Here is an 11826-nt window from a genome sequence, read left to right on the forward strand (position 1 = left end):
GCCGGCAACGGTGGTGGAGGTGGATATGATATTTTCGATAGGTACATGGAGCTTAGAAAAATAGAGGGCTATGGGTAACCTAAGGTAAGGACAGCTTTGTCGGCTGAAGGGCATGTATTGCGCTGTAGGTATTCTACGTGTCAATGTTCCCACCGCTGTATGTCCCTCCCTCAACCACATAGGTAAAATATCATCAACACATTATCTACTGGGGAGGCAAAAGAACTGATGCGACATTACAGTGGTTCACAAACTTTAAATATATTTAATACGTTTAGGAAAGTGATACATTTACAAAAAGCAGGAGGTTAATTTACAAAATGCAGTAGATTAGTAAGTTATAAAATGATTTCTTCTCAAATTTAAGCAACGTCGTATCACGTCCAAGATGGAAGAGGCTGGAGCGTAAGTGGACGGGGGCATCAGTGCACCGTAGGGGCGTTGCGTCGTTTACGGCTGAAGCGGTTTTCCTGCAGATCGTTGCCAACGTGGACTGTTACCGCCTGTGAGATGAAAAGTGTAAGTTTACCTTGAACTTGGAACTTTGAAAATTTTTCTATCAAAGTATGTATAGTACTGTGCCAAAGTCTTAGGGGCGCACACACACACACACACACACATACACAGACACACACATGTATACACATACATTTATCTATATATATATATATAGTTAGGGTGCCAAAGACTTTTGCACAGTGCTGTAGTAATTTTATGGATTACACTGTACTGCTGCTGCAAAAAAATACAAATTTCATTATGTATGTGAGTGATGATGAACCTGATTCTGATGTGGGTCTCTATTGTGGACTGGGAGTGGAGGAATCATGGTTGGAAAAAGGGGAAGGGAGAGGCAGTGAGTGGGAAGCACCAGAGAAACATCTGTAATGATCAATAAACCAATTGTTTGGAATCAAATGGCCTTGCCCGGTGTCTCAGGACCGGGTGTGTCTGCACCACTGGCACTCCTCCTCTGCCATTGTCCCTCACCCCTCCCGCGGTGCCCCACCCTCGCCACTCCCAGCATTCTTTGCTCCTGTCAGATTTACAAACTCCCTCTCTGCTCCATGTTGGCAAATACAGTGCTGTGTGCAAAAGTCTTAGGCACCCTAGCTAGATAGATATGTAACGCTCGGCTCGATCAACTCACGTCCGTCTTGGGGAACTGCTGTAGGCCCGACCAAACTGTGAACTCACGTTTGCGTAGATGCTGTGCAATGCACCCCGATACAAGCCCACACTGTAAAATATCAGATCAGACAATACACAATGTACGATTAAGTGATTACACTTTCTAACTCTTTTTGGTGGTGTGGTTAGTAGAAACAGATAAAACACAGGCGCCACTCAGTAAGTTTATCAGTTTTGTGCACAAATTTAAATCATTGGAGCTCACAACTCCCCGATCCATCCATAAACGACCTCTGAACTGTCGAATTCTGGTATCCGCCCTCCCGAGACTGACGACTGCTCCCGCATTTGTCCGTCCTCTTCACTCGCCTCGCCGAAAAGACTGCGAACTCAATCTCGGTTCCCACCATACAAGATAACATAACAAGTCCTTCATTAATTAGTCCCCCCCCCCTTATCTATAGTTATAACCCAAATATCACAGCTATAATCATTACCTCATCAGTTATATATAAATCTAAGACCTTTGCATACAACTGTATACAACACTATGTACAACCTTGGGATTTATTTTGTCACAGGCATTTACAAAATAAAATAAATACAATTGAATTTATGAAAAACTACACATAAACAAAGATTGACAAACAATTAATGCACAAAAAAAGACAAATGATGCAAATAAAAATAAATAATACTGAGAGTATCTGTTGTAGAAAGTGAGTCTGTAGATCGTGGAATCGAGAGTTGGGGAGAGTGAAGTGACCCACGACAGTTCAGGAGCCTGATAGTTGAGGGGTAATAACTGTTCCTGAACCTGGTGGTGTGGGTCCTGAGGCTCCTGTACCTCTTCCTAATGGTTGAGGGGTAGTAACTGTTCCTGAACCTGGTGGTGTGGGTCCTGAGGCTCCTGTACCTCCTTCCTGATGGTTGAAGGGTAGTAACTGTTCCTGAACCTGGTGGTGTGGGTCCTGAGGCTCCTGTACCTCCTTCCTGATGGTTGAGGGGTAGTAACTGTTCCTGAACCTGGTGGTGTGGGTCCTGAGGCTCCTGTACCTCCTTCCTGACGGTTGAAGGGTAGTAACTGTTCCTGAACCTGGTGGTGTGGGTCCTGAGGCTCCTGTACCTCCTTCCTAATGGTTGAGGGCAGGGGTGCAGTGCTAATTTTTTCTAGGTGCCAGAGCTGACAAAATGCTTGCCATTTCCTATATCCTCACTCCTGGTGGTTAACCTTTAGGGTATCCTGCACTAGGACCCCCAAGTCCCTTTGCACTTCCGATTTTTGAATTTTCTCCCCATCTAAATAATAATCTGCCAGATTATTTCTTCTTCCAAAATGTACAACCATACATTTCTCAACATTGTATCTCATCTGCCATTTCTTTGCCCACTCTCCTAAACTGATCAAGTCTCTCTGCAACCTTTCCGTTTCTTCAATACTTCCTGCTCCTCCACCTATCTTGGCGTCATCCACAAACTTAGCCACAAAACCATTTAATCCATAATCTAAATCATTGATATACAATGTAAAAAGAAGCGGCCCCAACACCGACCCCTACGGAACACCATTAGTAACCGGCAATCAACCACAGATGTAGCTTTACTAATACGACTGAGTCAGAGCAGACAGCAGGGCCCGCAGCACTTAGCAGTGTTCCTAAGCAGGTACAGTATAAAAATAACAGAAAGAAAGCAGATAAGTGTTTTACACTTTTAGCCACCTAAGCTGGAACCAAATAATCAAGTATGAAAAAAGAACGTCTAATGAACTATTGCTAAAGCCATGAATATTGCTGAATATTAGTATCAAAAGCGGTAGGTTGGCAATTATGCCTCGTACCGTTTCTCTCGCAGAAATGGTTGGACAGGAAGTGTACCTGTGTGTTGATACTCACAATATCCTCACACGTCGGGTATTACATGGTTAGACCAATACAGATCCTGTTTAATCTTTAAATATATTGTTACGAATGTGGAGCAACTCTGAGGGGCCGAAGGGTGCAAAGTCACCCCCTCCTTTTTGAGAATCGCAAGATCGCTAGTATTTTGGGTCTGATACCCAGGAAATGAGAGAGATACACAGCATGTCAGGAAATGAGAGAGAGAGACGCAGGATCACAGCAAAGGCAGTTGTTATAGACAACGCAGAATACACAACAAGGTGGAATGTCTCCTAACACAAGCGGAACAGAACCACTGATTACTGCTATTGTCTCTTGGAGAAGGAATTGTGTATTGAGTACTGTACTATTCATTGAAACCCCTCAGGGGACAACCAGAGTGGTCCGGTTGAGGGATTGCATCATCCCAACCTGACTGACATCTGAGACCCCGTGAGTGAGGATAAAAGACGGGTCTGGGGAACACCCCTTAGACACACCAGGAGAAACGCTAGAAATCCAGTGACAGCGTTTTATAGCGAAAGCCGGTGAGAGCTCGTGTGTGTCCTCCCTTGCCTAGGTGGCGGGCTCATCACGGAAGAACGGTTTAGCTAAAGGAGAGGTCATACTTGAACGGCCACAACAACGAGACACCGACGGATCGAAATCACAAAGGAAGGTTGGCAAAAACAATAGCGGTAACTGTTCCCATTCTTCTATCTCTCTCTCTCTCCAACAATTGTAACACAGCGGCAAACAAACAATGGCTGCAGCCTGTATGAACTGAAATGAACTTTAGATTACCATCGGACAATTCATTATCCCCTAGACAACGATAGAGCTTATTTCTTATTGATTATTATTATACCCGCACTTTTAGGTTTAGTATTGACGACGTATATTATCTGTATGTTTGCATTGACATTATTTTTGTGTATTTTTGCTAATAAATACTGTTAAAAATGGTATCATCAGACTCCAACGGACACCTCTATCTTTGCTGGTAAGTAACCCAGTTACGGGGTTCGTAACAACTTGGGGCCTCGTCTCGAGATTTGATACCAAATTGGAGGGCCAGTAAATCGGGTTTTTAAGTCCAAACTTGGATCTGGTTGCGCGGGTAGCCAGACGGGAAACCAGCAAAGATGGACATAGACGAATTTACACAAAACCCGACTTTGAAGGCGCTAGAGGGGGCCACAAAGTCGGACTTGGTAAATATTGTGAAAGGACTAAATCTCACAGAGATGAGGTCGTTAATGAAAAAGTGGGAGATGCGGAGGGCCATAACTCAGTATTCTATTGAGAAGAATGTGTTTTCGGCTGAGGTATTGGAAAATATCCCTGAAAAGGTACCTGCTAGTGGGATGGCTCAGTTAGAGTTGGAGAAATTGAGGCTGGACGCGGAACAGAGGAAAAGGGAGTATGAGCTCCAGCTAAAGGAGTTAGAGGTGAAGAGGGAGCATGAAATTAGGTTAAAACAGCTGGAAGCAGCTGAAAAGGAGAAGGAAAGAGCTGAAAAGCAGAGGGAGCATGAAATTAAGTTAAAACAGCTGGAAGCAGCTGAAAAGGAGAAGGAAAGAGCTGAAAAGGAGAAGGAAAGAGCCGAGAAGGAGAAAGAGTATGAGGAGAAGGAGAAACAGAGGCAACATGAGCGGGACATAGAGAAGTTAAGGCAAGAGCGAAGAGCTCAAGGGCCAGACCGAGAGGAGCGGTTTAATGTTAGTAGGGAGTTTAGGTTAGTACCTCCGTTCGAGGAGACGGATGTTGATAGTTATTTCTTGCATTTTGAAAAGATGGCAGTGAGTCAGAAGTGGCCCAGAGATCAGTGGGTGGCGTTGTTACAAAGTGTGTTAAAAGGGAAGGCACAACGAGCATATGCGGCGTTGTTTGTGGACGAGGAGGAGTATGAGAATTACGAGGAAGTAAAACAGGTCATTCTTTGGGCCTACAAATTGGTACCTGAGGCCTATAGACAAAAGTCCAGAAATTTAAAGGAAGTGCGGAATCAGATGTATGCAGAGTTTGCCTATGAGAAGGGTGTGCTCTTGGATTGTTGGTGTGCAGCAGAAATGGTGGAAGAAGATTTTCGGCATTTAAGGGAGTTAATTCTGATTGAGGAATTTAAAGGTTGTGTTTCGGATGATATCCGGATGTATTTGAACGAGAAGCCGAATAAGTCCATATCCGAATTTGCCAGGTTCGCTGATTAATATGCCCTAACCCACAAGACAAAGTTTTCCTCGAATAAGAGTTACCAGAACGACCGTAGGAACGGTAGAGAAAGCCCGCCGGCTGAGGCAGAGGTCCCGCCGGGAGCTAGTGATAAAAATAAGGAGGAGGAAAGGCAAGATGGCAAGAGGGGTCCTGGCTTGACCTGTTTTAATTGTGGAAAGGTGGGTCATATTGCATCTAAGTGCTTTGCTCCGAGGAAGGAGACAGGAAAAGGGAAAGCAGCAGTCCCTACAGGGTGTATTGATAGATAGATAGATAGATAGATAGATAGATACTTTATTCATCCCCATGGGGAAATTCAACTTTTTTTCCAATGTCCCATACACTTGTTGTAGCAAAACTAATTACATACAATACTTAACTCAGTAAAAAATATGATATGCATCTAAATCACTATCTCAAAAAGCATTAATAATAGCTTTTAAAAAGTTCTTAAGTCCTGGCGGTTGAATTGTAAAGCCTAATGGCATTGGGGAGTATTGACCTCTTCATCCTGTCTGAGGAGCATTGCATCGATAGTAACCTGTCGCTGAAACTGCTTCTCTGTCTCTGGATGGTGCTACGTAGAGGATGTTCAGAGTTTTCCATAATTGACCGTAGCCTACTCAGCGCCCTTCGCTCAGCTACCGATGTTAAACTCTCCAGTACTTTGCCCACGACAGAGCCCGCCTTCCTTACCAGCTTATTAAGACGTGAGGCGTCCCTCTTCTTAATGCTTCCTCCCCAACACGCCACCACGAAGAAGAGGGCGCTCTCCACAACTGACCTATAGAACATCTTCAGCATCTCACTACAGACATTGAATGACGCCAACCTTCTAAGGAAGTACAGTCGACTCTGTGCCTTCCTGCACAAGGCATCTGTGTTGGCAGGCCAGTCTAGCTTCTCGTCTAACTGTACTCCCAGATATTTGTAGGTCTTAACCTGCTCCACACATTCTCCATTAATGATCACTGGCTCCATATGAGGCCTAGATCTCCTAAAGTCCACCACCATCTCCTTGGTCTTGGTGATATTGAGACGCAGGTAGTTTGAGTTGCACCATATCACAAAGTCCTGTATCAGTTTCCTATACTCCTCCTCCTGTCCATTCCTGACACACCCCACTATGGCCGTGTCATCAGTAAATCGATGAGAAAGCCCCAGGTAGATAGAATACGAGAGGGGCGTGAGAAATTTATTTCAGAAGGGACCGTGTCTGTGAAAGAGGATGAAACACCAGTTCCAGTGCGGATCTAGAGAGATACTGGAGCTGAGCAGTCATTGATTCTCAGTAAGGTACTAGATTTTGGTCCTGAGACAGGAGAGGTAGCTTTGAGAGGCATAATAAAAGGGACAGAAGCTGTGCCTTTGCATAGGATCATTATAAATTGTGAGCTGGTATCTGGACCAGTTGAAATAGGGGTGCGATCAGAATTTCTGAGAACTGACGTGAACGTCCTTCTGGGTAACGATTTAGCAGGTGGTGAGGTTTGGTCAGCAATGAAGCTGACGAGCCAGCCTGTAAGTGTTGAGGACCCGCCCCTAGATTCCAAGATCTATCCCGCATGCACGATCACTCGCAGCATGTCGAGAAAGACAGCTGAGAAAGAGACCAGTTTAAATCAGGCCAGTATCGATTTGGCTGAGACGTTTTTACCGACCCTGTACCAAGAGGGGTTGGGGAATGGTAAAACGGAGAATAGGGAGGTGAAAGAGAGTAAAGGAGAGGAGGTAGGCCTACCCTTAGCCAGGAGGAAATTTATAGAGGCACAGAGAAAAAATGAGAAACAGGTAAGGCTGTTAGAAGGTCCAGGGTTGGACATGGATGATCTGTCTGGCTTGATAGAACTGTTTGAAGAAGTTGAAAATTTTAAAGGTGTTCCCGATAATGAAATGAGGGCAGTCCTAGATGAAAAGGATGCCATTACCTTGAAGGAGTCTGCTGGGTTGGCAGATGAGGTTGTTTCAGCCTGTAGGGTTGAGTTTACTCCAGAAGGGAGTTGCCCAGAGAGTAACTGGGAGGATCAGGGAAACTTAGAATTCGAAAAGGGGATGGGTATTGAAAGCCTGGAAGAGGCAGCTGTCCCGTTTGAGTGTGTTCAAGATGTGGATGCACGTGGTACTGAACCTAGTAATGAAACTCAGGAAAAGTCTGAGGTATCTGATTCAGTTAAAAAGGAATGCAGTCCTTGTGCGTCAGATGGACTTGGTTCAGTGAAGAAAGGGTTAACCTTGGTACTAGTGGGAAGTGAGAATTCCCAGTTGTTTGTGCTCGAAGGTGTGTTAAAAGTTAGTGAGGAGATAAAAGGTGGTGATGTGGATATTATTATTGAAGGAGAAGGGAAAAGTGTAGTTCCTAAATTGAATGAAGAAAATTTAAAGTCTGGATTGGTGTCAGAAGCAGTAACCAGGCTGAAGGGACAATGGCTTGTTACCAAGGTGCCTGCGAAACAATTACAGTTTGATTTGGAATGTAAAGGTACCCCACTCGCTAATGTTATTCAAGGGTGTGCTGTGAAGAGGCAGAATTTGAAATGCTGTTTGGACAAAGAGGGATCGCTTGCAGATATTAAACTGAAAACTAATAGAATGAAGGGTCCTGAAGATAAAACTAACGACTTGCTTAAAAATAAAGAATTGTGTGGAAGTTCAGAAAATGGGCTAAGTTTGGAAAACATTGTTGATAAAATAACTCCTATGAAAGGAGCATGCAAAAGCCTATTCCACACTGGTAAGCAAGCTAACCACATGGGAGTTAACTGGAACAGGGTCGAGGGTTGACGGGATGCCACTTTAAATAACAGGATCTGGTTTTAAGGGATTTCGACAAAGCATGTAAATAATAAAGACAACACCATGGAAGATTGACTGTTAAGTTTGAAAGTAAAATAAAGATTAGTATTTGCATAAACTTTTGTAATATTCACGTAAGCTAAGATCACAACTCTTTAGTTTTGTTTTGCTGAAGAAAAGTAATAAAAATAGGTGGTTATTAAAGTGGAGTCTGATGCTACAGGAATTTATTAAGGTACAAGATATTAAGATATTAAAGGAAGTGACAATGTAATCACTAATTGTTTAGGTGCTAACTTGAATGTATAACTGTATTACTCTGTAGTGAAAAAAAACTCTTTTGTATTGTGTTAAGATTCTGAAATTCTGTAAGACTCTGTAGTAGTTAATTTTTCCCTGTGGTAAAAATCCTTAGAAGGATGGGGGTGTTACGAATGTGGAGCAACTCTGAGGAGCCGAAGGGTGCAAAGTCACCCCCTCCTTTTTGAGAATCGCAAGATCGCTAGTACTTCTCTGCCATAGTTGGATGCATCAGCAAGGGAGATGAGGCTGAGTACAGGGCTACGGTAGGAAACTTCGTCACATGGTGTGAGCAGAATCATCTACAGCTTAATGTGAAAAAGACTAAGGAGCTGGTGGTGGACCTGAGGAGGGCTAAGGCACCAGTGACACCTGTTTCCATCCAAGGGGTCAGTGTGGACATGGTGGGGGATTACAGATACCTGGGGATACGAATGGACAATAAACTGGACTGGTCAAAGAACACTGAGGCTGTTTACAAGAAGGGTCAGAGCCGTCTCTATTTCCTGAGGAGACTGAATTTCTAAGCTACACTGACTGTACTGTTGTTTAACTTACTGTACTACAATTTGCACATGGAGACATAACGTAAAGGTTTTTACTCCTCGTGTACGTGAAGGATGTAAGAAATAGTCAATTCAGTTCAATCAAGTTCATTTTGGCCTCTCACTGGGTCTTCCCGCGTCTGTTCGCTCCGCTGTCGCAGTTGTTCCCGTGACCCTGCCCCGCGCACTATTTCTGTTCATTCCCATCTCGGGAACTGAACCCTGTCATAACCCCGAGAGAGCCTGTAAAATGCATGGAATCCTGTGAGGATCACAGAGTCATTGGGCGGTGAATCTGTGGAACTCGTTGCCACAAGATGGCTGCGAAGGCCAGGTCTTAAAGCAGAGGTTGGTAGGCTCTTGATTAGTCAGGGCATCAAATGAAACGGGGAGAAGGCAGGAGAAAGGAGTTGAGAGGGATAATAAATCAGCCATGATGGAATGGTGGAACAGACTCGATGGGCCAAATGGCCTCATTCTGCTCCTATGTCTTAGGGCTTACTGAGGCCAAGAAGTTCATGAAGTCTACTCCAGTTTCTTGTATTTTCTAAAATTTTGTCATTTTAAAATGAATTTTATAAGTGAGCATGGGGTATGGCTCAATGGTAGAGTATTTGAGTACAGATAAACAGCCAAAGAGTCATTCACTTCATAAACAGGCCTTTCAGCCTAGTCCTGTCGACCAGCACCTGGGACTGTAGCCATCCATACCCCTCCCATCCATGGACCTATCCAAACTTATCTTTAATACAGCAATCTGACCCAAATTTACCTCATCCTGATGTTGGGCCTCTGCTTGGCCACATTCACAGACCTCTTTATGAACCTGGTCACAAGCCCCTTCTTCCATCTCAGGCTGATCATGGAGTTCCTGGAGGGGCTGGTCTTGGAACTCCTTCTGGAGCAACCCCTGGGCTGGTAACCGTCCTTGGTCTTGGGCCTCTCGCAGGCTCTGGTCTTGGGCCTCTGCTCGAGCCTGAACACCAGCCTTTGCCTGAGGCTGGTGACAGGTCTCTGGTTGGAATTTGAGATCTTGATTAACCTTGTCCAGAGACCCTGATAAAATCTGGGAGCTGGTTTCGGAAGACGTCTGGTGGCTCGGACTCTCTTCCTCGACTGCCCGGGCCCCAGAGTGAGCTTCCAGCTCGGCTTCCAGCTCTTGGACAGTTGCCCCCGGCTGGTTCTCCGCTTCACTCCCAGCAGTCCCGTCTTGTACTTCAGCAGTGATCTCCGAGGGAACCTCCGTCTGCCGCTGCCTCTGGTCGGGTTCTTCCTGCTCTGCTGGGGCTCGATTCTGGAGCAGCGAGCAGTGTTCTGAGCTGTCGGCATTCTGTTCGGAAGCCCGCTCCTGCTCGACATTTGCTCTGCCTGGAGACAATTCAGAGCTGTGGCCCACATTCTCCTCCCCGCCGCCTGCGGCCTGGCTTGGGCTAGAGACAACTTCTAGCACTTGGCTGGTCTGAAGGAGAGAGAGGAAAGCAACTTTGAAAACAGCTGGCATTTTAAAACACTCAGTAAAAAAAAATCTTGGCAGTCAGTGTCAGATGAACTTCCTGAACTTGCGACGCTCGGAATAGCACAGTTTCGCCTCAGACTGAGATGAAACCACGACAATGGCACCAGTGACAGGAACACGATGGAGTCAAAGATTTATTCTCACGATATTATAGAACATGACACTAATAATGCCATTCCCGACACCGGAACAGGTCAGTGAGCAGCCGGCCCAGGGAGAGGGGACCATTTAATGTGGTGAGACATGAGAAGCCCCAGCGCTACTCCCCTTTGAGACAGATGATAAAGAGAGATTTATTAGAGGCAATCAAATAATGGAAGGTGGGTCAGGAGAAACTGCTTTCAGCAGCAGGAGGGTCGGTAACTGGAGGAAACAGATTTAGGATCATTCTCAAGTTGCCATAAATCTCTTCCCTTTGGTTACTGAGATCCCAGTTCCTGGGTTTCTGCTCAGGCCCCTTGTTCAGCCTGGACTCAGCCTAGGCCTGGGTCAGAGGGGCAATGAAGTCATTTCTTTGTTAACATAGCCAGTTGTGATTTAGAATTTACTGTCTTAAGGAGTAATACAACAGTCACAATAAGAACTTTCTAAAGAGATAGAGATATTTCCCTTCCAGATTGTACTCCTCCCCCTACCTTATTCTGGCTTCCTTCCCCTTCCTTTCCAGTCCTAACGAAGGGTCTCGGCCCAAAATATCTTTATTCCTCTCTGTAGAGGTAGCCCGGCCTGCTGAGTTCCACCAGCATTGTGTGTGTGTTATTTTAGATGTTCCCCTAAAGGGTAAACGCCACAGGAGAACTGGACTGTCATGTGTGGTTAACGGTGTGGTGGGGTGGGGATACGTCTCTACCAAAGGAGGTGTAAGGCGCCCCTTCCCTCCGCTCACCTGCAGGTCACCCTTGGGCAAGGTGTAGCACCTGCTTGGCCCCCCCAGTCTGGGTTATGTGAAGCTAAGGAAGCAGGTGGTGGATGGTTGTATGAGCAGCCGGTGCAGATCACAAGTCCTGGTTATGTGACCACTGACGCCAGGCAGACAATCTCTGAAGAGTATTGATTATGGCTGGGGTCACCTGTCTTGTAAAGACACTGTCCAGGAGAGGCTTCGCACTGCCCACAGTGCCAAAGACCATGATAATGGTGAAAGGTGGAGTAAAGGAAAATGAGAGGGGGGGGGAAAGAGGGGGGGGGGGTTTGCTTGTTTTTTCTTTCCACTCTTTTCTCTCAGTGTATACCTCAGATAAATACTATGTGGAGATTAGTGACATATATGATTATATTATATATATGTACAATGTCTGAAATACATCTTATGGAAATGTTTGTTTGATGATGAACTTCAATAAAAAATAAATTACAAAAAAGGAATATTTAGCATAAATATATAAATACCAGCAGGGATTTACAAGGTAGATAGTGTAACAAAATGTGGTTTATAGTGTTTACA

General features: G+C 45.0%; 1 protein-coding gene across 1 annotated transcript; it reads right to left on the reverse strand.

Annotated features, from left to right (window-relative positions):
* Nucleotides 1–297: 297 nt before the first annotated feature.
* Nucleotides 298–10367, reverse strand: LOC140741403 (uncharacterized). Its single transcript, XM_073071571.1, has 3 exons — nt 9639–10367; nt 1151–1240; nt 298–503 (listed from the first exon to the last, which is right to left on the reverse strand). The coding sequence occupies exons 1-3, from the start codon at nt 10365–10367 to the stop codon at nt 423–425; spliced, it is 900 nt and encodes a 299-aa protein (XP_072927672.1). The 3' UTR covers nt 298–422.
* Between the last annotated feature and the right edge of the window lie 1459 nt (nt 10368–11826).

This window comes from Hemitrygon akajei, chromosome 18 (assembly GCF_048418815.1).
Source record: "Hemitrygon akajei chromosome 18, sHemAka1.3, whole genome shotgun sequence".
NCBI lineage: Eukaryota > Metazoa > Chordata > Chondrichthyes > Myliobatiformes > Dasyatidae > Hemitrygon > Hemitrygon akajei.

What these genes read in the sequence shown, in the direction of transcription:
- LOC140741403 (XM_073071571.1), bottom strand. Translation starts at nt 10,367, where the DNA reads ATGCCAGCTGTTTTCAAAGTTGCTTTCCTCTCTCTCCTTCAGACCAGC. An exon ending in AGGCCCAACATCAGGATGAG is followed by an intron (nt 1,241 to 9,638) that starts GTAAATTTGGGT and finishes GATATTTTACAG; the next exon opens with TGTGGGCTTGTATCGGGGTG. An exon ending in AGCAGTTCCCCAAGACGGAC is followed by an intron (nt 504 to 1,150) that starts GTGAGTTGATCG and finishes TTCATCTCACAG; the next exon opens with GCGGTAACAGTCCACGTTGG.